This window comes from Sminthopsis crassicaudata, chromosome 2 (genome assembly GCF_048593235.1).
Source record: "Sminthopsis crassicaudata isolate SCR6 chromosome 2, ASM4859323v1, whole genome shotgun sequence".
In the NCBI taxonomy this organism is placed as follows: Eukaryota; Metazoa; Chordata; class Mammalia; order Dasyuromorphia; family Dasyuridae; genus Sminthopsis; species Sminthopsis crassicaudata.
Genome location: NC_133618.1, coordinates 2678277 through 2704916, shown reverse-complemented (window position 1 = coordinate 2704916; position 26640 = coordinate 2678277). Strand labels below are relative to the sequence as shown.

The 26640-nt window shown below is 56.2% G+C and overlaps 1 protein-coding gene across 6 annotated transcripts; it reads right to left on the bottom strand.

Moving 5' to 3' along the window:
- Positions 1 to 2308: 2308 nt before the first annotated feature.
- On the bottom strand, positions 2309 to 26098 carry LDAH (lipid droplet associated hydrolase). 6 transcript variants are annotated; one of them, XM_074285368.1, is made up of 7 exons: positions 25809 to 26098; positions 11948 to 12103; positions 9671 to 9817; positions 8976 to 9145; positions 5842 to 6085; positions 4897 to 4979; positions 2309 to 3442 (listed from the first exon to the last, which is right to left on the bottom strand). In XM_074285368.1, the coding sequence occupies exons 2-7, from the start codon at positions 12099 to 12101 to the stop codon at positions 3251 to 3253; spliced, it is 990 nt and encodes a 329-aa protein (XP_074141469.1). In that variant the 5' UTR covers positions 12102 to 12103; positions 25809 to 26098; the 3' UTR covers positions 2309 to 3250. The 6 variants fall into 6 exon arrangements, with proteins under 6 accessions (XP_074141469.1, XP_074141465.1, XP_074141466.1 ...); XM_074285364.1 differs by lacking the exon at positions 25809 to 26098 and adding an exon at positions 25396 to 25521; XM_074285365.1 differs by lacking the exon at positions 25809 to 26098 and adding an exon at positions 25370 to 25489.
- Positions 26099 to 26640: the final 542 nt, after the last annotated feature.

The window sequence follows — 26640 nt, the reverse complement described above, 5'->3', positions numbered from 1 at the left end:
CCAGATTAAGGGAAGTCTGGCTCGGCGGCCTGCTCCCCAAGCTGCCCGGTTCCGTAAACATTTACGGGCTGCTGGGGGACACGGGGCGGGCGGGCGGGGGAGTACGGAAGGAATGTGGGGAGGGCCCTGCTCCTGCCTCCTCCGTCCTCCCTCCCTCCCGAAGGCTGGGGCGGCCGGACACTCCCCGGTCCTGGGGATCCTCCCAGTGCGCCGAGCCCTCCCCGCTTCTTTTTCCTTTGAAGTTCCCTCGCCTCCTCCCACGGGACCGCACGGTGGGAGGGGGAGCCCCGCCCCCTGCCGGGCGGGCTTTCTGGGGATTGCGCCCCCAGGAGGGGAGGGCAGAGCCCCTGGGCCTGGAAGCTGAGCTCCCCAGGGACGGCGAGCCGGTGCCCGCTTTTGCCTGCCGGCGGAAGGGCCGGCTTCCTCCCGGGTCAGGGCGAGAGAGCTCCCGGGCTGGCGAGGGGGCGCCGTGGGCAGGGGCGGGAGCTGCTGGAGGTCCAGAGGAGGCTGCTCCAGGTGAGAGCCGAGGTGAGAGCTGCCGGGCCTCCCTGCTCCCAGGCGCGCTCTAGGGGGGGCTTCCCCCTTGCCTCTGCTCCTCCCCAAGGGCTGCTTTGCTTTGCACCCCGGCACTCAGCGCAGTGCCTAGCCTTTAGAAAGCTCTAGCATTCCCCCTCTGCTTCCTTTTTCTCCTTTAATTTCTATTTCCCGCCAGCCTCGTGACCTCTTGTTCCTCCGGAAGAATTTTATCACTTATTTTCTAGCTTTATAAAGTAAGTTTTAGGTAAGGCTCAGAATAAGACTCTGCATTCTCCGCTAGCGGCGTCACTTTGATCAGACTGGCTCAGCCTATCCATGAGCACTTCATCTTTAGGAAGAGCTTTCCATTCTAACCCGAGTTTTTATCCGAATCTGGCGCTCCACCGGGCAGGGAGGGACAAGGCCAGCCCTAACCTAGTGACAGCTGTGCCCAAGTGGCCTGGAGAGGGGACAGCAGCCAGAAGCTCCTGCCGCGGTCTGGGGTGTGGAGGTCTTGAACTCATGTTGGAGGGAGAGACTGACCGGAGCCGGGGATGAGGGAGGGAGGAAGGAAGGTTCCAAAGCCTGGTGACTGAGAGAATGGCAGGACAGGTAGGAGGGAAGGAACTGGGTTCTGCTCTGGAAGAGCTGCGCTTGAGCTGCCCCATGTCCCAGAGAACTCGAGACCAGGAGACTGGGGCCAGAGAACGAAATTGGGAGTCATCTTTGAGCTGATAAGGGAGCCCATGGGAGCAAAACCCTCCTACCTTCCAAAAGGAAAGAAGAGAGGGGGAGAGAGGAGGGAGGAAGGGAAGGAAGAAAGAAGGAAAAGGGAGACAAAAAGGGAAGGAGGGAAGAAGGAAAGGAAAGAGGAAAGGGAGAGAAAGAGGGAGGAAAGAAGGAAAGGGAAAGAAGGAGGAAATGAGAGAAAGAGGAAGGAAAGGAAGTAAGGGAAAGAGAGAAGAAAGTAGGGAGGGAAAGGGTGAGGAAAGGAGGAAGGAAGAAGGAAAGGAGAAGGGAGAAGGAAAGAAGGGAAAGAGGGAGGAAAGAAGGGAGGGAAAGGGGGAAGAAAGGAGGAAGGAAGAAGGAAAGGAGAAGGGAAAAGGAAAGAAGGGAAAGAGGGAGGAAAGAAGGAAAGGGAAAGGAGGAGGAAATGAGAGAAAGAGGAAGGAAAGGAAGGGAAAGAGAGAGGAAAGTAGGGAGGGAAAGGGTGAGGAAAGGAGGAAGGAAGAAGGAAAGGAGAAGGAAGGAGAGAAAGGAAAGAGGGAGGAAAGAAGGGAGGGAGAGAAAGGGGGAAGAAAGGAGGAAGGAAGAAAGAAAGGAGAAGGGAGAAGGAAAAAAGGGAAAGAGGGAGGAAAGGAAGGAGGAGAGAAGGAAAGAAGGGAAAGGGAGGAAAGAAGGAAGGAGAGGAGAAAACATTTGTGAAGAACTTACTGTGTGCCTGGCACTCTGGTAAGGCCATTACACGCACTGTGTTATCTGATCTTCTTCAGGTCGGGGCTGTTCTGACCCTTTATGCTGATGGGTGAGGAGGTTTGTCCAGAGTTGCCCAGCCCACCAGGGTCTGAGGCTCCGGGGCGGTGCTCTGTCACCCTTTGCCGGTCCTGCATTTCTTAATGCACAGAAGTGCTGGGGACCCTCTAGAGCTGTGGAGGCCCCCCTGCCCGGGAACTTCTTACTGCTGCTCTCCTCCAATGCTTCTTTCAGGGCCAAGGAGTCCGGACCCAGCCCCGTCTCTGGGGAGCCCCTCGGCAGGCCCAGCTCCAGACAAGCCACACAGAGTCAGATGGGATGGATTCATTAAGTGACCCAGGAGCATTTCAGTTTTAATGAATGAAAAACCGCACTGGAAGTCCGAGCCACATCAGGCACTATGGTGCCCCGAGATCCCACCTTGTGTCATTTAGAGAGCAATTGTCCCCCTGGCACCCCCGTGGTCCTGGATGGGCCGAGGTGCCCAGACCACAGGCTGGCTCTGAGACTGGGCCCATGCACCCCAGGCCCGAGCCTGACTGCGGCCTCCACCCAGAAAGAAAGACTTCAGAAGGCAAGGGATTCTCATGGTCCAGCTTCAAGGGCGGCCGGGGAGTCACAGGTTAGCCCATGGTCTGGAGAAGCCCCAGGTTTTCGGGACAGGGAATCAAAGCTCAGACAGGAGGGGAGGCAGAAGACCTGCTAGTCTGGGATGCTTTGCTCTTCCCCAAGACTCTACCCGCAGAGGCATCCCTCGGACACCACCTTGGGTCTCAGTTCCCAGGCACTCTGGGAAGGACCTCAGTGACCTTGGTCTAACCTCACTTTCTCCCATCTCCCGAGCCCCTTGGCCCCGCCCCCCCAGGCCAGTACCCCAGCTCTGAGGGGCTGGCGTCTCAAAGGGCATCGCCAAGGCCATTGCCAGCCAGGCGAGGGGACCAGTTCTCTGCTCCACCCTCCGAGCCGGGGGGACCAGGCCCTCGTGGGCACCCCTTCCAACGCCACCTCCGGGCTCCTCCTCCTCGGGTGCTTTTCTTTTCTAACTCTGTAAGAAACCTCGCCACACGGCGCGGATGGCCCCGAATCTGCTCACTGGGTCGGTCCCTGATCATTTCCTTCCCGTCACCAAGAACAATCAAGGCTGATTCCTCGAGGGCAGATTCCTAAGTGCTCGCCCCATTAGTTGAGGCTGCCCCATCAGAATCCGGTCCGGCCCGATCCGGCCGCCGGACGCTGGAGCGGCCCTCGGGCCTGAGCCGGCCTACAGCTTGCTCAGGTCATCCCGTAACCAGTCAGCAATCAGGGCGGCCATCTCCTCGTTGGAAGACATGACGAAGGCGTGCTTGATGCCCTTCTCGCAGAGCTTGATGTCCCCGCTGGGGAAGTCCTTCTTCAGGTCCTCGTAGTACTGGACCGGGCACCACAAGTCTGTCTTGCCGTAGTAAAAGATCAGCTGGAAGACCAAAGAGAGAAGGGGGGGATCAGAAGCCAGCCCCCCCTCCAAACACAAGCACACGGGAGCCCTCGAAGGTCCTCGAGGGAGGGCAATGGCAGAGGGAGGGAGGCACAAAGCTCTCTGAAGCCCTTACCAAGGGGCCGGGCAACCCCGCCCTCAAAGAGCTACATCCTAATGGGGAAGGGCTTAAAGCCGAGGGTCCCCAGCCCAGGGCCATGAGAGGCCCCTCTGATGGGAGCAACTCAGGGGGTGCCCAAGGGTCGGAGGCTGCTCCTTGAGCTGGCTCCGGGGGCCCGAGGGCAGTGCTGGGGAGGTCAGGGAGGTTGGGGCGAGAGGCTGCAGCCAATGGCATCCTCTGCCCGGACCCCAGCGACCTGACCTGCTCCTCCACCCCCCAAAAATCCCCCAGCATTCTTTCTGGCCTGGGCCTGCCAGGCTCCTTTCAAACCTGGGCCCAGATGCCCCTCTCCAGAGGAAGCTTTCCCCGACTCCTCTGCCAGGCTGGCACCCTGCCCGCAAACCCCAGCCCGGGCCACCCTGAGCTCTAGAGAGTGGGCACCTCTCTGTGCGCCCCGGACTCGGCACTTAGCACACCCAAGGAGCCAAACAAGTGCTTGCTGGCATGCTGTGACAGATTCAGGAGCCGGGTGTCCCGAGATGATGATGAGGAAGGGGCCGGGACCGGGGCTGGGGGTGAGCAAGGGCGCCAGGCCCGGAGGCCCAGCTGGGCAAGGACGGAGAGCAGCCCCTGGCCTCCATCGGCCCTGCCCCCGCTGCAGGCTGCCAGGGCCGCTGGGGCCGCCGGGCCTTATTGTTGGAGGTCATGGAGCGGGTGGAAGAACGGAGGGAGGGGCGGCCCTCCGGGTCGGGCCAGGCCGATCTGGACAAGCAGGGGGTGGGGCTGGGGCTCGAGGCTGGGCCAGGGGAGCAGAGCGGGCCGAGCAGGCGCTCGAGGGTTCTCGGCGGTGTGAGCCAGGTGTTCTGCCAAGGAGAGCCAGCCCCAGGGAACTTCGGGACGAGGGCAAGGGCAGGGCCCGCCTTCTGGGCATCCATTCTGCCCCATGAAGATGCCGGGGTTCGCCCGTTGTGGGCTCTCCAGCTTTTTTTATCATATCAGAGAATTCCGCCCTGAGCACCTGCACACATCCGGCCGACCTGGGGTTTCTGGGTCAGAGGTCGGTGTGACTGGCGCAATTCCACAGAAGGAGGGATCGCTGTCATCAGTGACAGACCAACAGGCCAACAAAGCGGGGCCCAAGGGCTGCCCCCGGAGCCCCGAGTCTGTGGCTCCTCCTCTCCGACACCCCGTTCCACATCCCCGTGTGCGGAAGGCTCTCCGCCTTTGTAAAGCAGAAGTCTCGGGAAACAAACGCTGGCGCGGGTGTGAGCACCAGGGCGGGCGGCCCCTTCTCATCTGCCCCCCCCCAGGGCCGGCTCCCCCACCCCCTCACCTTCTTTAAGTGCTTCTGGATGGTGGCGTTGTCCCTCTCCACGATGACCTTCATCTCCTGGCTCCCCAGGTACATGGCATTGGCTGAAAGAGAACGCGAGCCGGAGAGCCGGTGGGCTTTGGCGGGCAGCCCCGCCCCCCCAGCCCCTCCCTCTCCCCGGCTCCTGGGGGCGGGGCTTCTAAGTGCGGAGAATAAAGCAGGGGTGCGACTGAGGAAAGCGACTACCCAGAAAGGCAGATTTCTCAGGAGGGGGAGGGGGGCTGAGCGGCCCCGTCCACCCTCACCCCCAGGCCGCCCTCCGGGTCCCCCTGCAGAACCCCCCTGAGCCCCTGAGCCCCTCCGCCCTTCCTGAATACTGATCGGGAACGCGGGAAGGAAGCTCTGAAGGGAGGAGAGGCCGGGGAGGGGACCAAGGACCCGGGGCCGGGGTCCGAGGAGCTGCGGTCCCATAGCCCGAGAGCTCTTTCCGGGGCAGCCCATGATTCAGTTCCACAAACACCCGCTGCCGAGGCGCGGAGGAGGAACGGGGAGCCCCTAACCGACGCCCCTCCGCTCTCAGGGAGCGCCTGGGGGGCACAGGGACAGCCCCTCCCACCTGATGCCAAACAAGATTCCTCGGGTCCCGCCAGACGCCCGCCGTCCCTCCCCCAGCAGCGCCGCCCTGCTGGGCCGTTCTGGGGTCACCGGTGGCCTGCACCTGCTCTGCCCACCTCTGCAGGCTGCCCGTGGATGGCCCGGGGCCGCCTCTCTGCTGGGATTCGGGCGCTACCGGAGGCTCCCACGGTCCGGACCTGCCCCTTCCGGAGCGGGGCCTCCCTCCCTTCCTGGCACTGGCTGTGGCGGCTGAGCGCCCGGGGCGGGGGGGGGGGAGGGGGGGCCGCTGGGACAGGAGAAGGGGCCGGGGGCGGGGAGAACGACCCTCCCCCGCGCTCCCTCGGCGCTCACCGATGCAGCTCATGTTCACAGAGTTCATGACGTGGCGCGACGTGACCTCGTTCTCCAGCTGCAGCCGCTGAAGGGCCCAGTTGGCCAGCAGGGCCTGCAGCCGCGCCGGCACCACGCTCAGGCCCAGGAAGAGCGGCACGTACAGGGCGTAGCGCAGCCAGCACAGCACCGGCGTCAGCACCTTGCCGTTGGGCGACACGGCCATGCGCTCGATGGTGGGAAAGAGCAGCAGGGAGCGGAGCACCTAGGGCGGAGCACGGGGCGCGTCAGAGGGCACGGGGGCACCGGGGCAGCCCGCCGGGCCAGACTGCCCCCAGAGCCTGGGCTCCGCCACTCCCTCGGGAGTGGGATGATTAATGAGGGTGCCACCAGGGGGCAGCACACCAAAAAGAGCCCATTTCCCAGGGGCGAGTTCAGCAAGGGGACCCCACCTGGCAAGTCCCTCTGGGCCTGGGCCGCGGCCAGGAAAGTCCCCGAGGAAACGAGACACTGTGCAAAGGGCTCGAGGTCAGGCGGGGAGGCGGGCTCAAGGGCCTGGGACCAGGAGCCAGGAGAGGGGAGCTCCTCCCAACCGCCCAGAGCTGCTCCCCCTCCGTGGCCGGTCCGCTGTGTGGGGGCGGGGAAGCCTCTCCCCGCTGGGCCCGGGTCCCGCCGCGTGGGCAGCGCCTGGTCCCGGGTACAAGTGTGAGGGCCCGGTGCGGGGTCTGTGTGAGCAGGTGTGCCGGGTGGGAACATGGGCTGCGTCGCTGTATGAGTGTGCACGGGTGTGCGTGCACAGGCGTGTGTGACGTGTGTGTCCATGCATGTAGTTGTGCCTCCGTGTGGTTCAGTCACTTCAGTCACATCCAACTCTCCGTGGCCTCATCTTCACCCCATTTTACAGATGGGGAAACCGAGGCAAGCAGGGTGATGTGACCTCCCCAGGGTCCCAGCGCCAGAATTCGAGCCCTCCTTTCTCCACCTCCAGCCTGGGCGATGGCTCAGCGACGTGGGAGCGGTGAATCACCCGAGGAAGCAGACCCTGCCCCGGGCGCCGGATCCTGGCGAGGGGCCAGGAGGACCTCCAGCCTGGCAGGCCTTCTCCAGGGCAGAACCCGGACAAGGCCAGCAGCGGCACCTGGGGGCTCCCCTCCCCACAAGGCCGCTGGGGCTGCTTCTCTGGGTCCTACCCCTCTCTCCGTGCCCCCAGCCAGAGGGCAGCTTGGGGGCCGCTCCCACCGGGCCACAGATGGCAGTGAGTGGGCAGCGGGTCCAGGGCGGGCGTGGGATCTGTCCTGGGGAAGCCCTTCCCCCGCCTCACAGCGAACCTCTGCAGGAGAAGTCTGCTCAAGAGGTCACTTTCTCAGTTGAGCAGCGGCTGTACCGAGCGTCGCGTGCTGGGCCTGGAGCCGATTCCAAGGCTGCCCCCGACACTCAGAAGCCGTGTGGCTTGGGCCAGTCCCGTCACCTGTGGCTGCCTCAGTTTTCCCCACTGCAGAATGGGGACACCATCAGCGCCCGCTCCCAGGGTTACCGTGAGGATCGAGGGAGATGGATTTGTTAAGGGCTTAGCCCAGCACCTGGCCCGGGACAGACTCTTGTCCTTCCTCTTCTAGAGCTAGCGGCCTTGCTTGGATAAAAGTCATTTCCCGTGACCCAGACTTTCCACATAACTTCCGGGGCCTCCCTCCATTCACTGTGGGAGCCGTAACTCGTCCCATGGGAAGAACTGCAACGTTTAACCTGTGTCGGAGAATGTGCTGTTGAAGGAAGGGAGGGAGGAAAGCCTGGAACCCGGGGTTTTGCAGGGCTGAAGGCTGGAAACGGTCACGTGTTTGGAAAAGAACAAGCTTTAAAAATCCCCGACTCTTGCCATCTTCCTCTCCGCGAGCGGATCCGTCTCCACGCTCGTGGGTCACGGGGAGCGAAGAGCGGCGGTCGCAGGGAGAGGCGGGAATCCTGCTCGTTCCTGCACTGCGGCCTCCAGCTTCTTCCGAGCTTTCTTCGGAGAGCACGTCTTTAACTTGGGAATCAGTCTTGGGTTTATCCAACAAGACGACGCCACGCCGGACCCCTCCTGGGTCTCAGCCAAGGCGGATGTTCCACTCGTCGGGTTTGGTCTGGATCAGCGTTCCCGAGCTTTGGTGACTGAGCGAGATCTGTCCGACGCTTCCACCCACCCGCCTCCCAACCTCTTCCTGCTGTTCCTTATCTTCCTAGAGATGCTCGGCCTTTTGTTCCTCCGGAGGAAGCTGCTGTCATCTTTCCAGTTTTAGAAACGAACTCTTAGGAAAAACGAACTCTTAGGAAAGACGCTTAGTTCTTCACTTAGGAAATATTGTCAGTTTTAGTCTATTGGCTCATATTAACCAACACTTCTCTGCTTCTTGAGCTGGCTTTATTTCTGGGAAGAACGCTCACCGGGGGCTCCTACGACGCCGCTGGGTCCTGGGAAATGGCGCGCCAGACAGCTTATACTGTCCGGTCATGTGAGAAAGGCCGTGCTTTTGTGTGTCACACAGGGAAAGGTTCATCGGGGGGACGCCACTGAAAATCTGCTATTTTGCTGAAGGTAACTGTTTGGATTAACTTTTTATCTCGGTCTTTAGGATTCTTTCTTTAGGAAACTCTCCTACATAATCTGGCTTCCTCTTTCGCCCACTCGTTCCCTCCATTTCTTTTTATCTTCTTGCTACAGCTCCTCTTTCTGGATCTAAATCAAGGGTCCGGGCCCTTCGTTTCTGCCCCAGGTGTCTGGGCCCTCCTCTCCCACAGGCCCGGGGCACATCCAGCCGCCAGGCTCTGCCCCTTCCCCCTTCCCATGGGCCTTCTCTTTGGCCCTCGCCGCTGACCGGGCTGTGGGCGCCTCCTTTCCCCGCTCCCCACAACAGCCCAGCCCCCCTTCCTGAGCTGTGTGGATACTAGGACCAACCCCACAGACTGTCCTTGTTGGTGGGGGGCTGCGGGAGGCGGCAATGACTAACTTTGTGCCCCCGGGAGCTGGCAGGGAGACACAGAGTACTGCGGACTCCCAGGCTTCTCTGGAACCCTTCATGAGTTCCTCTTCCCAAGGCACAAAGCCCAGGGACTTTTTGACATTGGTCAGCCCTGTGTCCCGGCCTCTTGGGGTGCCGACAAAGGGGCGCGCTACTCACCGGGAGCTGAGGCCATCGCTTCATCATCTCCAGCAAGATGTAGCTGCCCACCGAGTGGCTGATGATCACCAGGCGCAGGCTGCTGGGCACATACCTCCTCAGGAAGGCCAGCTTGTGCTCCACTTGGCCTTCAAGGCCAAAGGCATCGTCCGGTGTTCTCGAACTCGGGTCTGTGGAGGGAACACACCGAGAGGGCTTTAGCGGGCTCGCTCCAAGCCCCGCCAGGAACTGCCAATCCTGCACCCCCAGAGGGAGCGGAACCGCGTGCCCGTTGTGTGTGTGAGCCCACCTATGCCTCTGGCATCCTCCCAGGAGTAGCCCACCACAAGGGTGCCAGGGGAGCGACACTCCCTGCCATCCCTGCCCAGGGTCTGCCTCCTCCTGCCCTTTGGGACCAGGCACACATGCTTCTGTTTGGCAGGTAAAGCCCCTGCAGGCCTGGGACCTTCCCAGGACCCCCAGTCCCACCAGCCTGGCACTTTCCTGGGACCCCTGGTCCCACCACAAACCCCCGCCAGTCCAATGCCTTCCAGGCCCTGCTCCCCTCAGTGACCAGGATGGACGCTTGCGGCCCCACAAAATGGTGCTGGACTCCACGGGAGGGCAAGGCTGCCTGGCCCCTCCCCTTGCTGTCCAGTGAGCCCCAGAGCCTCAACGGGACCCAAGAAGTCCCCAACAGAGCGCACCCGCCTTACCTTCCGGGCTCTCCTCCTTCACCTGGACTCCACTGGGGGCGGAGATGTGGCCGGCATGGCTTATGGCCCACACTGGGTATCGCTTCTCCAGGTTCAGGTACAAGGCCTTCAGAAACTCCGCATAGAAGGCGGGAATCCCTGGGTTACCTGCAAACACACGGACAGTGTCGGGGATCTGATGGGGGCCCCTCCGCGGGGGAAGAGGTGACGCAGAGGACACAAGGGCCAGACTTCCCACTTACTTCTTCCTGGGGGGAGCGGGTTACCAGAGACCCCGGAGAAAAGGAGAAATATGGCCCCGAGGCACTCTGAAAGGCCTAGCCAAATGCGCCTGGGATTCCCCTCCCAGAGTTCTCCCTTCCGCTCTCCCAGTGACCGCCCCAAATCCTGCCTGCTCCCAAGCAGAAGCCTTCTCTCATCTTCTGAAAGCAGGGGCCCCGGGCCCCTCCTGTCCACAAAGCCCACAGGGACAACGCTGCCCTGACCCAGGCTACAGGGTCTCCCACAGCCGTGGGGGTTGCGGTCATCACTGACCTCCTGTTTCTGCCCCCTTCACTCTCCATCCATCGTGAAGGTCTTCCCAGGTGCCTTCAGGACTATCCTTTGCACCGTTTCTTAGACAGAACAATATTCCGCTGTAGTCACAGACCTACTTCCCAAGGGAGAGAACCTCCCCGGTTCCCAGCTTCTTTTCTTCTTCATTTCAGCTTTCTGAGGTATATGGCAGGAGCAGGAAGGCTCTATACCTCGTCACTTGGGGACTTTCCAACAAAAGTACATCAGATTGGCCAAGATGACCGGAAAAGATAAAGATGAATGTCAAAGGGGCTGTGGGAAAACCTGGATACTCATACATTGTTGGTGGAGTCGTGAACACCAACCACTCTGCAGAGCCAAAGGGCTGCCAAACTGCATATCCTTTGATCCAGCAGTATCCCCAAGAGACCATAAAAAAGGGAAAAGAGCCCCCATGTGCAAAAATGTTTGAGGCAGCCCTAGTGGTGAGGAACTGGAAACTGAGTGGCTGCCCATCAGTGGGGGAGGGGCTGAGTCAATTGTGGTCTACGAATGTTATGGAATATGATTGTTCTGTGAGAAACGACCGGCAGGAGGATTTCAGAGAGGCCTGGAGAGACTCACAGGGACTGATGCTGAGGGACGGGAGCAGAGCCAGGAGATTCCTGTACACGGCAACAACACGACCATACAATGATCAATTCTGATGGATGGGACTCTCTTGACCAATGAGGTGATTCAGGCCAAGTCCAATGGTCTTGTGATGGAGAGAGCCGTCTACACTGGGGGAACTGAGTGTGGATCACAACACGGTATTTTCACCTCTGTGAAAATACTTCTCTTAATTCGTCTGTTGTCCCACAAGTCGCTAGTCTGTACAAACTTGTTTGTATCAAATTTTTTCTCCATCCTTTCTCATTTTCTTTCCTTATTGACCTATTTTTCTTGCACAGTAAAAGAATTGTACAAATACAATGTATTGGACTGAACATACATTTTTTTTTTTTCCCCCTGAGGCTGGGGTTAAGTGACTTGTCCAGGGTCACACAGCTAGGAAGTGTCTGAGGTCGCATTTGAACTCGGGTCCTCCTGACTTCAAGGCTGGTGCTCTATCCACTGCGCCACCTAGCTGCCCCCTTTGAACATATATTTTAACATATTTAACAGATATTGGATTGCGTGACATCTGTGGGGAGGAGGAGGAGAAAATCTGAAACACAAGGCTGTGCAAGAATCCATGTTGACAACTTATTCATGTAAAAGTTTTGAAAATAAAAAGCTTTAAAAAAAGAAAAAAAGTGAATGTGGCAAACTATCTATGCAAGTATTTTGAAAATAAAAATTAAAAAAAAAATCAATCTTAATAAGCATTAAAGTCTGAGAGACCTACAAAAAGCTGCTTTTGATGTTAGATGCTACTGATTACTTTACATACTTCCTGAGGCCCTAAATCCTTAATGCACATATCTGCAGAAGAGGGAAAAGAAATCATCAAATTTATTTATTTATTCACTTATGAATAAATATAATTATTTATTTGCTGAGGTAATTGGGGCTAAGTGACTTGCCCAGGGTCACACAGCTGGGAAGTGATAAGTGTCTGAGGCCAAATTGGAACTCAGGTCCTCCTGACTTCAGGGCTGGGGCTCTATCCACTGCGCCACCTCATCATCAAATTTAATGAGTTTTTTGATGTTTGAAAATGTCTCCGAGGTTCCCTGGGCAGCCAAAATCTGCATTTCTCTGACACAAAATGCTCACCTGGGATAATGAGGATAAGCAGCTTTGGGGCCTTGGAACCCTCCGTGTGGAAGAGGTCGGACCAGGGCCCACATTTCAGGACGTGGGTTACGATTCCACCGCAGAGCAGAAACTCGTCATGTAGCGGGACATCTTCTTTCGGCGTCTCTCCCATTTCTAATTAGGAAAAACAAGAACGAAAAGGTCACGAGAGAGAACGAGCCAGGCTCTAGGTGAGTCTGAATGACTTGGACCTTCCAGCCATCCCTACACCGGTCGGCAAGAACAGGGCCACCCAGACTAAACAGGAGGGTGAACGCCAGCAGATCCCTTGGTGAGAAAAGAGCGGCAGAAGGAAAAGGAAATTTCCATTCCCTTCTCCAGCTGAAATGGCCAAGAATAACCCTCTTCCTGAGCGGAACAGTGAGCCAGAGCAACGGAAGCCCCGGCCTCCCCAGGTGCTGGAAGGGCACTCGGGTCCAGGGCACCTTCCTCCCCCTCTGTGGCCATTCCCATGGGCTGCCCACCTTCACCCCTCATTCTGACCAGTTCATCTTCTTCTCACAGAATTCCAGGACTTTCACTAGTTCTCCTCCCATCCAATCCATCTTCCCCTCAGTGGCCAAAATGGCCACCCTGAAGCCAGGTGTGAACCTGGCAGCCCCTCCTCAGTCCGAGGCAGGGGCTTCCCACATTGCTCCCAGTGGCTCCTCTGAGAGCAAAGGTCGTCTCAGAACTGGCTGTGTCAGTGTCCCCAATACTTAAGCCTTGTACACAATCATCACTTAACAAAGGCTTCATTCTTTCACTCATTTCCATTCTTTGGTTGATTTTTTAGCTGAATGTTCAGCTACGATTTCCATTTTTCTTTTTTTCCTCTTGGGATGCAGAGGGCATTTTCTATAGAAAGTTTATTGGGACCGTGCTGGATCACTGAACCGCTGAGAAGAACCAGGTCTCTCATAGTTGATCATCGCACAATCCTGTTGCCGTGTACCATGATCTCCTGGTTCTGCTCCCTTCCCTCAGCATCAGCTCCTTTAAGTCTCTCCAGGCCTCTCTGAAATCCTCCTGCTGGTCATTCCTTACAGAACAGTAATATTCCATCACATTCGTATACCAGAACTTAAGCCATTCTCCAACTGATGGGCAGCCACTCAGCTTCCAGCTTCTTGCACACGTGGGTCCCCTTTCCTCCTTTAAGATCTCTTTGGGTACAGGGTGAGTAAAGACCCTACTGGGTCAAAGGCTACGCCGTTTGACAGCTCTTTGGGCACAGTCCAAACTGTTCTCCAGAAGGACTGGATCAGTTCACAGCTCCATCAACTCCACCAACAATGCATTAGTCCCAGTTTTCCCACATCCCTTCCAACATGGAATAAGATTTCTTTCAACGATTTTATCTTCTATTGATTCTGTCTATGGACCTCTCTGGCCTCCTTTAAGTTCCATTTTTTACTGGCCCCTTTGGATTTTAGACATCACACTAGTGAGAGACATCCTGTTCTGGGGACACTCAGTCAAGTCTGGATCACCCCATGACAGGAACTCTCAAGAGATTCATTTTCAGATGTGGGGACACTCTCAAGCTATGAGAGTCTCTCTGTCTACATTAGAAAAAGCTTGATATAGTCTCCAGTGTCCATGAAAATGAAGCTTGAGAGGGTTTATGTTTCAGTCATTGGTCAGGAAATAAGCACTGATTAAACATCTACTGTGTACCAGGTATAACTCTGGGGATAAAAAGAAAGACAAAAATCTCTCAAGGGCCTCACAGTCAAATGGGGCAGTCAGCACCCATAAGGAAATCAGGGGAGGATGATGAGGAAGAACCAGAAGCTTTTGCCAGGTAGGGCTCCTTCCTCCTGGGCTATTATTCAGCACCTAAGTATTCTGTCGTTTCTCAAATCTTGAGAGTTAAAATTCAGGAAAGGAACATACATTTACAGTCTCAACCATAGAGAATTTTTTCCCCAATGAAAATGGTGAGAGAACATATCAAGCTTTTAAGAGCAAATAATTCTTAGAAAAAATTTTTATGTGTCTACTTTTCATGAACAAGGAGAGAAATAAATTGGGTATGAACCTAAAAACATGGGAAAATCATCAAATTCAGAAGCCCAAAATAAACACAATAATGAAGAAAAACACAGACAATAAAGGAACAATACTGACCATAAAAGAAGCACTAAATGAATAAGTAAAACAAGATGAATTTTTAAAAAAGGCTCATAAAATAGATAAATCACTATTAATTTGATCAAAAATAGAAAGGAAAACCATATTATCAATGTCTAAAATGAATAAGAAATCAGTACATATGAAAAGGAAATAACTTAGAAAAAAATCACACAAGTGATTGTTGGTGGAGTTGTGAACGGAGCCAGCCATTCTGGAGAGCAATTGTGAACTAATCCAAAGGGCTTTCAAACTGTGCAGACTCCCTGATCCTGGGTCTGAATCCTAGAGATCATAAAAAAGGAAAAGGGATCCACAGGTGCAAGAATGTTTGCGACAGCTTTTTCTGTAGTGACTAGAAACTGGAAGCTGAGGGGATGTCCATCAGTGGGGAATGGCTGAACAAGTTTGGTGTATAAGTGTTATGGAATATTATTGTTCTATAAGAAATGAGCAGCAGGATGATTTCAGAAAGGACTGGAGAGACTTACAGGAACTGATGCTAAGTAAAGTGAGAAGCAAGGAAATAACTGTATAGCAAGATTGAGTGATGATCAACTATGATCGATTCATTCTTCTCAGCAACGTGATGAATTCAAGGCAATTCCAACAAACTTTGGATGGAAAATGCTACCCGCTTGCAGAGAGAGAATTACAGAGACTGAAAACAAATTAAAGCACACTATTTTCATCTTTCTTTTCTTTTTTTTTCTTTCTTGAGGATTTTCCCTTTTGTTCTGATTTTTCTTTCTCAACATGACTCATGGAAATGTTAAAAATGAAGATACACATATAAGCTTTATCATATTGCTTACTGTCTTGGGGAGGGAGAAAATTGGAACTCAAAATCTCACATAAAGGAAAGTGGAAAACCATCTCCACATGTAATTAGAAAACTAATATACTATTAAAATATACTTAAAAAAAAAACAAGTCACATAGAGTGGGAGAAAAAAATCTTACAAAGTGAATGCTGAAAAATATCTTTACATGTATTTGGAAAAATGTAAAAAATGTAAATCCGGAGACAGGAGCGGGGAATAAGCAAACAGAGAGCCAACATGTAGCAGAGCTGTTCTTTGATAATTTCCTGTAAAATAGAATCTAGGCTCTTTTTTTGGTCATAGTTTTCTGGAAGTCCAATAATCCGCAGATTATCTCTCCTAGATCTATTTTCCAGGTCTATAGATTTTCCCAGTAAGTATTTGACGTTGTTCTCCAGCTTCTCATTTTTTTTGTTTTGTTTGACTGATTCTTGGGTTCTCTGTGAATCATTCATTTCTATTTGTTCCATCCTGACTTTTAAGGAGTTATTTTCTTCTTTCACAGTTTTTAGTTCTTTTTGTAAATGTCCAATTTCGTTTTTAAATGAATTATTTTGCTCTATTGAATTTTTTTCCATTTCCCTAATTTTTTTTTTGAGAATTATTTTCTTTTTCCAATTCAGAAATTCTATTTTCTTGAGACTTTTTTATCTTTTCCAATTCAGAAATCCTACTTTCCTGTGTTTTTTTAACCTTTTCTAATTCACTAATTTTGTTTCCCTGCATCTCCTGTGAATTCTTTATTTTTTCCAACTCCAATTTCAGGATGTTGTTATTCTCTATCATAACTTCTCTTTCCTTGCCCCATTTTTCTTCGATCTCCCTCAATTTCTTAAGAGCTTCTTCTAGGAGAGAGTTATGTGATGGGGGGCAGGAATCGTTCCCCTTTAGGTTGTTATCTTCTGAATCTTTGCTGTTAACTTCCTCGGGGTTGGACACCCGCTCTTTCTCTGTGTAGAAGGAATCTATAGTTTTTCTAGCTTTTTTGCTCATACTTAAAAAATGTTTTGGGGTCTGTCCCTGGGGTAGGAAATTATTTACTTCTTTACCAGCTTCCTCCCAGACCGGATGGATGCAGCGGCCCCCGCGCCCGCGCTAAGAGAGAGCTCTGGGAGAGAGTTCCCCACCCCCTCCCTGGGAGTGTCTCAGAGGTGATTAGCACTGCTGTGCTTCGAGGGCGTAGAATAGTGAAGACTGCAGGAAGCCCAGGCTATGTGTCCGGGTGGGGAGTGGATGTTTGCAGCAGGTGACGTGAGAAGCCCCTGTGCTCAAACTGGAAGTGTCTGCCAGAAACTGCGGTCCCTAGTTCAAAGGTTCCGCTTCTCTGGGACTTCCTGGAGCTGAGTTCCACTCCCTCCAGCTAAGCTAGGCCGTGTGTGTTGCCTTGGGCCGTATCCACCCACTTGTCAGTCTCTTAACTATTCTCAGGAGGTAGCTGAGGCCACACCCCCTGGTGCCGTCTGCCGAGTCACCCCCAGGGTGGGGGGGGGGGGAAATCTAATCTGAGTTTTAAAATATTTTGGCTTTCTCTTCTGAACTGCTAAATAATTAGCAGAGAAGAGCTAACAGCCTGTGCCAGATTCCTTTACCTCAGTGGCTTCTCTGATCCCAGAGCCCCTCCCAGCGCAATGGGCGCAGTGTGCCCCTACCCCACCGTCTGTGCTGGTCTTTCTTATTCCTCCCCTGAGAACTGACCTTTCCTGTTGAAACTCCAGATTCTCTTCAGCTGGTAAGTCGTGCTTCCAGTCCTTGTGGTATCTATCAGTCCTGAGCTAATTTTGAGACTTAATTTATCTAATTGGTTGTGAGGGAGTGAGGACGTTCACTGAGTCGTGTGTTTCTTCTCCGCCATCTTGGCTCTGCCCCCAGAGCTGTTCTTTATTGTCTGCACCCAAAATGTCTCCCCGAGCTGCTGCTGGCTATTCCTCTTATAGAGGTTCTCGGACCCTCCCCGAAACCTCCCATTGTGGGCGGGGCCAGCTCCTTTAGCAATGCCTAGCCGTTTTTCTCCTTATATGGCCAGGCAACTCATAGTTCCCCGCATCTACTGACACGTAGCTCTATTAGTCGACCCGGAACCACATCCTGGAGATGACTGACATTAGGGCGGCTCCCTTCCGCACAGGGGGATCAGTTCCAGGCCCATTACATGAGAAAAACGATAAAAAGTCACACGGGGCAGAAGATGATGACAGCAGAGCAGGAAGCACAGTGAATTCCCTCTTCCCTATCTCACCTACATGAACTCCTTTATACAGATCTAGCAAAACTACCAGGAAGAATTCTCATCTGGAAATCTAAGAGAGAAAAGAAATTACAGCAGGTCTTTTCTCCCGTCGTGCCCTGAGCTGGGAGTCAGCCAGCGAGCCCTGTGCCCTATAAGAACACATCAGTGCAGAGTCGGGGCAGAGAGGAGGACCTGTGCCCTGGGGGTGCCGTGTGGAGGGTCTCCGGTAATCTGCCAAGAGTAGAAGGTTCAGAAGGGGCAGAGCAAGGTCTCGGCTCCAACGTCCAGCCTCACCCTGTGACTCAGTGGGGCCTCCTGCTTGTGGGGAGGGGCCCAAGCCAGCAGCATCTGCTCTTGCTCAGCCCCAAACTCAGGTCAGGGACTGGCAGAGTTCCTCTCCAACCAGGGAGTCAGTGACCCGGTTTTGCCCCGAATCAGACCCCTTACTCTAGGAGCACCGAGCACTGGCAGGACCCGGCGATCCTGGAATTATAGAATACTTAATTTCCAAGAAAGTTAGGACCGGATCAGACCTTCCCTCCAGAAGGGTCCACGGAATGGCCCTAAGGTAAACTCAGAAAATACCTGGAAGATGAGCGAACCAAAAAAGGAATCCCAGAACAAAACCCTCGGATGCTGAAGACACAAATTCAGAAGAGAATGGCTCCAAAACACTTACAGGCCAAAGCTCCAAGAAAAACAAAGCCTGGATACAAACTCAAGTGGAATTCCTGGAAGGTGAAGTGAAAGTTCTTAAAAACTAAAGCACGCTTTTATCAAGGAAACGAGAGTGTGGCAGACGCTGCTTAGCTGTGCGACCCCAGGCAAATCACTTAACCCAGTTTGCCTCAGTTTCTTGAAATGGGCAGGAGGAGTAAACAGCAAACCATTCCAGTATTTTTGCCAAGAAAAGCCCACTGAGGTCACAAAGCGTCAGACCTGACTGAAATGACTGAACAACCAGAGTGAAAAAACATCCCAGGCTTTTAGCACAGCCAGTCCCTGGCACACAGTAAGTCCTCAATAAATGTTTATTGCATTAAGCGTTCCTCCCCGAGACCGGCTGGCACCGTCACCGCCCCCTCTGCCCCCACCTTGTGCCTCCCAATGGTCCTCCTCTCCCACAGACCCAGGATTTCTCTCGCTGGACTCTCTCCAGCTCCACCACATCCCCCTTAAGCCCTGGGTCCCAGAACTGACAGCTGTTCCTCAGCCATGGTAAATGTCTGTCTGGGGCTCACGATCTAATGGGGAAACCAGGCCTGAAGAGACAGCCGGGAAAGGCTTCTGGCACAGTGTGGCCCCGCCGAAGCACCGACTGTCCTGGATGGTGAGGAACATTGCCCATGGCCCGGGCCATCTGCAAACGGCCATACAGAGAGCGAAGTTACCACCAGCGAGCGCACAGGGCCCTGGTGCTGCCTCGGAGACAGCCACCGTGCTGGCCCTGAGCTACCAACAAGTCCCGCCACGTCCCGTCTCCCCGAGAATCCTGTGGGGCCACCAAATGCTTCCCAAAGACGCTGGTGAACTAGGAACCTCTCATTTACTAAACAACCGCCCACAAGCATCCAGCCTCAGGGCTGGACGTGAGATACCGAGGGCTGGACGTCCACCAAATCCAGCTCTCCTCTCACATGAGGCATCGTTCAGTAATCTTGCTGTCTGCCAAGGTAAGAGCACTTCGCCGACTTTTCCCCTCTCTAGCTCTCCCTCCCCATTCTCTATTTTTACAGCTGGTGACCTTGTTTTCTTGCCACGTCCTCAGTGGGGACACAGTTCTTCTGTCTGCACCCCTGTCTGATTCATACCAGGTCCGGGGACCCAGCCGAGCTGGCTGCCAACATCGGGGCCACGGGGCTTGAACTCACGGCTGAGAACTCTCATTGGCTCCTTATCTGGCTTGGGCACCAGTTCTGTTGTTAATCCCAGTGTAAAGGTCAGTTCTCCTGGGCAGAGGTAATGCAACCAGGTGGGAGTGAAAAGCTCTGCTGCCAGTTTGTGCTTTGCTTTTTGAGTAGGCAAACTGGGCCACTTTTTTCCTCAGGGGATCATTTGCCCAAGAGCTCAAGTCTGTGAATCCTGGCAATGGAGTCTAGCCATAACTGCTACACGTGTGGAGGAATGGAACAAAGCATTCTGCAAAAGACCCCTGACCCAGTGAGGCAACCTTGGCAGAGGGGCCGGCCTTGAGCCTTTGAGCAGAACAGGGTCTCCTATCTCTCATCCGCACTAGTCTGGAGCCAGGGCAGAAATCCTGACCAACTGGGGTGGGTGGCGGGGGGGAGAGCTGTAGTCACATAACTTTACACCTATAGAGCTCTTACCTGAAAAAACACGACCAAAAGAAAAACCAAAATTTAACATCTTTTAAGAAACGATGCATGAAAACTGTCCAGATTCCCCAGTACCAGAAGGCAAAGTGGGAACTCCTGATTCTGGAAGAAGCTCCTGAATGAACGCTCCCGGCCCACCACAACTAAAAGTCGGAGCTTCTAAGTCAGAGGGGAAACACTCAGGTGCAGGAAAGACCAAGGCCTGAGGAGCTTCCTTTGGAATACTCAGGACTTAGGGGCCACCACCTGCAAAGAGCAGCGGGTTGGAACAGGATATGCAAAAGGCAAAAAAGATTATAACAAAGAAACACAAGTGCTTTGCTTACCTAGCAAAATTGTGTTTAATCCTGGGGGAGGGGGGAGAGAATAGACCTTAAATGGAGGATTTCCAAGAATTCCTGATCAAGGGAATTCAGAAATGTTTAAGTTGAAAAAAATAACGAGAGAAATAAAAAAGGTCAATAGGAACAAGCAATTAGAAAGACTGAATAAACAAAGATAAATGGTTAATGTTCTACCATGGTGGGATGATACCTGCATCCCCTGAGGATTCTATCCACAGCAGAGATCATAGAGAGAGTCCTGTAAGGGAAGAGAACCTGAACGTGGTTTTTTCAAAGTTTGGATAGGATCCTCCTCAAAGAAGAAAAGAAAGAGGCGGGAAAAGGAATACGCTGTGGGGGAGGGAAAATGATGTCAAATAATAGGGGTGCACAAATAAAAGTATTGAAGTAAGGCATGGGGAACAGGCAGTACTTGAACCTCCTGCACATGTTAATAGGTCAAAGGAAAGAGTGAGAATCGAGTGAGAGAGACAGAGAGAGCGAGAGAGAAAGAGAATGAGAGTGAAGAGTGAGAGCAGAGAGTGATAGAGTGAGAAAGAGAGTGAGAGCAAGGGAGTGAGGAGAGAGAGAGAGAGAGAGAGAGAGAGAGAGAGAAAGAAACAGAGAGAGCGAGAGAGAGAGAGAGAGACAAAGACAGAGAAAGAGAGAGAGAGACAGAGATAGAGAGAGAGAGAGAGACAGAGAGAGCGAGAGAGAAAGAGAGAGAGAAAGAGAGAGACAGAGAGAGAGAGAGCGAGAGAGAGAGAGAGAGAGAGAGAGAGAGAAAGAGAATGAGAGTGAGAGCAGAGAGGGTGATAGAGAGAGTGAGAGCAAGGGAGTGAGGAGAGAGAGAGAGAGAGAGAGAGAGAGAGAGAGAGAGAGAGAAAGAGAGAGAGAGAAAGAGAGAGACAGAGAGAGAGGGAGAGAGAAAGAGACAGACAGAGAGAGAGAGACAGAGAGAAAGAGACAGAAAGAGACAGAGAGAGAGAGAGAGAGAGAGAGAGACAAAGACAGAGAAAGAGAGAGAGAGACAGAGATAGAGAGAGAGAGACAGAGAGACAGAGAGAGCGAGAGAGAAAGAGAGAGACAGAGAGAGAGAGAGCGAGAGAGAGCGAGAGAGAGAGAGAGAGAGAGAGAGAGAGAGAGAGAGAGCGAGAGAGAAAGAGAATGAGAGTGAAGAGTGAGAGCAGAGAGAGTGATAGAGTGAGAAAGAGAGTGAGAGCAAGGGAGTGAGGAGAGAGAGAGACAGAGAGAGAGACAGAGAACGAGAGTGAGAACAAGGGAGTGAGGAAAGAGAAAGAGAGAGAAAGATGAGAAACATTTTACTCAACAGGGAAATAGGAAAGGAGGAAAAAGTGCAGAGGGGAGAAGAAGGAGAAGAGGGGATTAGCAAGACAAACCCTAACAAAGGGGATGCCATGTTAAAGGGGTTTAGAAAGATAAGAGCCTGGGGGAAGGAGACAGAGGGAGCAGAGAGGGCCACCTCACACACTGACCACACTGGGGATGAACATAAACCCCAAAGCTCCAACTATTCCCCATTTGACAAAAGTTCTGGTGAAACTGGCAGAAAAGGGGGTTCTGCGGTTATGTTATGGAGGGGTCAGACGGCTATCTGACACCACATACACAATTAAAGCCACACAATCATGTGATCTAACAGGAAAGATTGCCCTCCCACTTTTCTCCTCCCCAATCAAAGCAGAGGTCAAAGGACACAGAGCTTGCCCAACTCTGGCTAGAGGGGAACGCTTGCTTAATTAGGAGTGGAAAGGATCCAAGATGAATAAGCTGGCTAGCCCAAGCTGAAAAGCAGCTAAGAAAACCCGGCAGAGAGAGAGACTCGGAAAAAACATTTCCCATGAGACTCCCTAACAACTTTCTCTGATGAGGGTTCAATAGACGAGATTCGTAGAAACACAGACCGGGACTCCTCCTGCTAGGCCCTGAGTGGATCCTGACGGGCTGTTCTCACCGGAGAAGAGCAGGCTAGCGACAATCCCGTGGGGAAAAGGATCCCCGGCAATCATCAGCCGAACCACCCAAACAGCCCTGAGCTTCCACTTCATCCCCAGGAGGCTGGCAGAGCGCCGAATTACAAAACCCTTAGAAACGTGCCCCTGGGCACCCTGACACCTCTCTGAGGATCAGCTGGCAGAGCCTGTCACCAAGTACCTCCAGCGCTTTCTGCCGCAGCCAAAACCTGAGCACAAATGGGGCAATCTACCCACTGGGTATGTGAATGAAAGGGGAGCGCACTGAACCCTGAGAAATAGGGCTGGATGGCTTCCAAGAGACCCGAGAAGACCTCTCAGAACCGGGGTACAGAATGACCTGTCCCGCCTCCTTGGTGGAACGCCCTGCCCTGGAGGTCCCAGTGCAGGACCAGGGCCAAAGTGCCAACTGCCTGGCTTAACTGTAGTTATTTGTTACAGGGGAGGGCAGGGGAAAGGGAGGAGCATTACTGCGCAGAGACAGACATTTTAACAATTGACATGAATAAAACACATGGTTCCCCCCCTGCAATTGGGGTCAGGTGACTTGCCCAGGGTCACTCAGCCGGGAAGTGTGAAGTGTCAGAGCCGGATTTGAACTCGGGTCCTCCTGACTTCAGAACCAGGGCTCCGGCCATTGTGCCACCTAGCTCCCCACAAAACAGTCTTTGGATGGAAAACCACGAGGCGCGCCCTCCCGGCTGGGCACCCGAGCTCCGCACGCCCTCCCGGCTGGGCACCCGAGCTTGGCGCGCCCTCCCGGCTGGGCACCTGAGCTTGGCGCGCCCTCCCGGCTGGGCACCCGAGCTTGGCGCGCCCTCCCGGCTGGGCACCCGAGCTTGGCGCGCCCTCCCGGCTGGGCACCCGAGCTTGGCGCGCCCTCCCGGCTGGGCACCCGAGCTTGGTGCGCCCTCCCGGCTGGGCACCCGAGCTCCGCACGCCCTCCCGGCTGGGCACCCGAGCTCGGCGCTCTCCACCCAGTTCCTTGGTTAGCCATCTCTTCCCTGGTAAGAGCCCAGCCCGCTCCCACCAGGGGGAGTATGAAGGAGCGTGGTGGGGGGGCGACGGGCAGTCGGCTGGAGGATGGCGGCCCCTGCGCAGTCAGTCAGGGGTCAGGGGCAGGGCCTGTGGACAGCAGGGCTTTCTGGCCTTTTCCATCCCCCAAGAAGTCTTTCCCAGCCTGGGTGCCCAGATTCATAATCTAGGTAGAGAAAGCAAGCGTTCACTGATAATTGAGCAGTTCCCCGCGGCCCCTCCGGTCACGCCCCCCCCCCCCCGCGGGGGGGGGGAGGGGGGGGCTGCAGAGCACAGCTCAAGCAGGCTCGAGGGCCCGCGGAGCTGGGGGACATCAGTCAGCAGGGGACCTTGAGATTCCACCCCCGTCCACCGGGCAGCCCCTGGGGGGGGAGGACTGGCACGAATGACCCCCGGCCAAGGCGCGGACGGGCTCGCTGGCGCCGTGGTAAGGGAGCTGACTGTGGGAGCCGCGGTGTAACGGAGAGAGGTCAGAGGCCCTCCCCGCTCCCACAGCCATGGCGCCGGCCATGAGTGGGGAAAGGAGCGAAGGAATGAGGCGGCGGAGGGGGCGGGCCCCTGGAAGGCCGCTCAAATACTACTTCACGTAACGAACCAAACAGGGAGTTTCAGGATAGGACAAATCAACCGGAAGGATCCGCTTCGCTGACGGGATAAAATGCTAACCGTGCCCTAGGATTCACCTTCCCACAGAAATCTACTGCAAAACCAGAGAACCGTGAGCGCGGGGGACTAGTAACTGCACATGGCGGGGTCGCTCCAACGCTAATCTCCCATTGCTGCGGTTCCGCTCCTCGCCGCCGGTCACGGGCTGGGGATAAGCGCGAAATGCAGACGGAGGCTCAGGAGCAAACATGGAAACAAAGTGGGAGGAAAGGGGACCCCAGGCGCCGGATCTCCCCGCAAAACGGGCGGGGGCTGTGAAAAGGAGAGCCGGGAGCACCTCCCGTCCTCCATAGCCCGCCCCCCTCCCCACCCCGCCCAGGGAGAGCTACAGACCACCAGGATGCTGTCCTCCACGCTGCGCCAGCCTTCCCCGGAGTCCCAGGGCGCGCTGCCTGGCACTTATAATCTCGGAGGGCTCCGCCTCCTGCCCTCCCATACCAGCCTCCGTGGGCAGAGACCGTGCCCAAGGGCAGAAGTGGCTGGGGAGGGGCCACAAACAGGGCAGTCACCGCTACTGGAAGCAGAGCCACCGAGTGGCAGTGGGGGCACCTGGGGCGGAGGGAGGGGCTTGAATTGCAGGGTCCTGGGGGAGACTTTCCGAAGGGAGACCCCTAGCTCCGCAGGCACTGGGGCAGCATGAGGGGCCCTCGCCCCCCAGGAGCCCCGATGGAGATGCAGCCCCCAACCCCCTCGGTCTGTCTGTCTCCTCCTCCCCAGAGTGGTGGGACCTTGAAGGCAGGACCTAAGGCCTGGCATACAGTAAGCGCTTAATAAATGCCCATTCATTCTTCCATTCACTCTCCATTTCCCAGCAGTGTGTAGGAAGTCCCTCTGGGACAGGCAGCCGAACCTTGCCGGAAAAGAGCCACCGTGTCCCCGCCCCCCATGCCTTCAGCCCCCCTCCTGGCAGGTCCCATGGCGGGGCTCCGGCTTCTCCGCCCCCTTCGCTGGGAACCCTTCAGTTTTCAGGGATGTTGCAGCGAGGGGGGGCAGGGACTGCGCCCCATTAAATCTGAGGCCCTGGGGTGGAGGCCTGGGGGGGGCGGAGGCCTGGGGGGGGCCGCCTCCTCATCTCCCGGGCCTAGCCCCGCCTGGCGCACAGTGGGAGCTTCACCAGGGAAGCGCCGGCTCGGATCCAGCCTCTGACGGAGGGTTCCGGAGGCAGCTGCGGTGAGGAGGGGGGGCCGCGGGGGGCTGGGCTTGCTGGGGGGGCGGGCAGGGTGACAGTGCAGGCCCAGGTTCCCCCGGGGCCAGGCTCCCCCCCCCCAGCTCCTCGTCCAGGGGCTGCCTCGGTCTGCGTCTGCCCGGCGGGGGGCGCTGCCTGCCCCTGTGTTACGGGCTGCGGCCTGAAGGTCAGACAGCTACCTCGGTCCGGAGGGTCCACAAGCCGAGAAAGTGTGTGGGGGAGGGGAAGCTGCCCCTGCCCTGAGTGGGGGCGGGGTAGAGGGAGAAGCCCCCCCCCCCCCTTGCTTGCCTTGCACCTGCATGCAGGAGGTGCTTAATACTTTCCGAGGAGGGCCGGCCCAGGACCTGGGAGCTGGAGGAGGCTCTGGGGGCCGGGGGTGCTCAGGGTCTCACCCCCAGGGCCTGCGGGGGCTCCTGTGACCTCGGTGGAGGCTCAGCCTCTCTGGTTACTACGGCACTGCCTGGCACACAACAGGCGCCTAATCTATGCTGGCCGATGGAGGGCCGAAGGCACAAACTCCACCAGAGCATGAGGTCGCGCTCCGACTTCTGTCTGGGCCCACCCCGGTACACAGTAGGCGCTTACTCCGTGCCGCGACCGCCAACCACGACCACGACCACCGCCTCGGGTCCAAAGCTGGGGGCTCGGCGCCCCTCCCCTCGGCCGCCCCCTACCTGCTCGGACTCCCTCGGTCGCTCACCTGGGGCACCGCCCGCTACGCCGTCCATAGCGTTTCCCGCTTCGCTCCGCCACCCGCAGGCCCCGCCCACCGCGACGTCAGCGCGCCAGCACGCGCGGAAGGACGCCGCAGGCGGGAAGGGCGGGGCGGACAGGAGCCGGGGGAGGAGCCGCAGCGGGGGCGGGGCCCAAGGACTGGTCCGCCTGGTGTGGGGCGATGAAGCCGGCCTCTGACGGGGGAGTGCGCATGCGCCTCTAGAGCTGGCTCTCCAGGCCGGGAGGAATCTGCTGTCATTCAGCCCTGGGCCTGCACCAATTGAGCTCCAGCTGTGTACCGGGCTCCTTAAGTCATGCCCGGACCTCTCTGCTCTCCCCCCCGGGAGAGTCGCTGTTGGGGAGACCCCTCATCGCTCCCTCCGCCCCCATGAACCTAACTCTTCCTTGAGGAGGGGGCCCCGTTCAGACATCTTCCGGCGGCGGCGCTCGGCCCCGCTTCTCCCTCCCAGCGTCCCCCTCGGCCTCCCGCGGGCGGGACCTCTTCTTTCCGCCCCCGGGCCTGAGCCGTGTCCGGGCGGTTCCGCCCGAGATCCGCCCTCCCGAAGCTCTCCGTCCTGGGGAGGCGGAGGCGGATCCCGCCCCGGGGCTGCCGTTCTCCCGGAGGGCTCGCCCGCTCTGCCCCGAGCCCGGGAGGAGCCGGGACCGGGCCTCGCCGCGGCCGCTGCAGATCCCGGTTGACCTCCGAACCCTTCCCCCTTCAGAGCTGTCTGGTCCGGGTCTGGCCCGTCTGACTGGGGGAGGGGCCCTCGGGCGGGGGAGGGGCGCCCGGGAGAGATGCGGGGGAGGGAATGGAGGAGTCCGGGCCGGAGGGAGGACGGAGCTGTCCGCTCCGCAGTCCTGAGGAGCGCCGAGAAGGAACACGGTGGGGGAGGGGGACTCTGAGATGTCTGGGAGACGCCCGCCAGGCAGCCGGCCTCCGAGACGCAGCTGGGCGCTGGAAATGGGTCTGGGGTCCCGGCACGGAGATTTTAACGGGGAGGCTCAGATTGTGCAGGGCGGGGATTCCTGCTGGACGGGGACCCCGGGGCCCCTCCGTGCTGGGGGCGGGCCCGGGCTCTGGCGGTGGCCGCGCGCGCTCAGCAGGCCCCGCCGCAGAGAGCCCTGTGACACCGGGGATGGAGCGGCCCTGCTTCCCTCAGCGAGCACAGCGCCCCCTCTGGTGAGGGCTGAAAAGGGGCTTACCGTAAGCAGAGGATGTAAAATTTGGGAC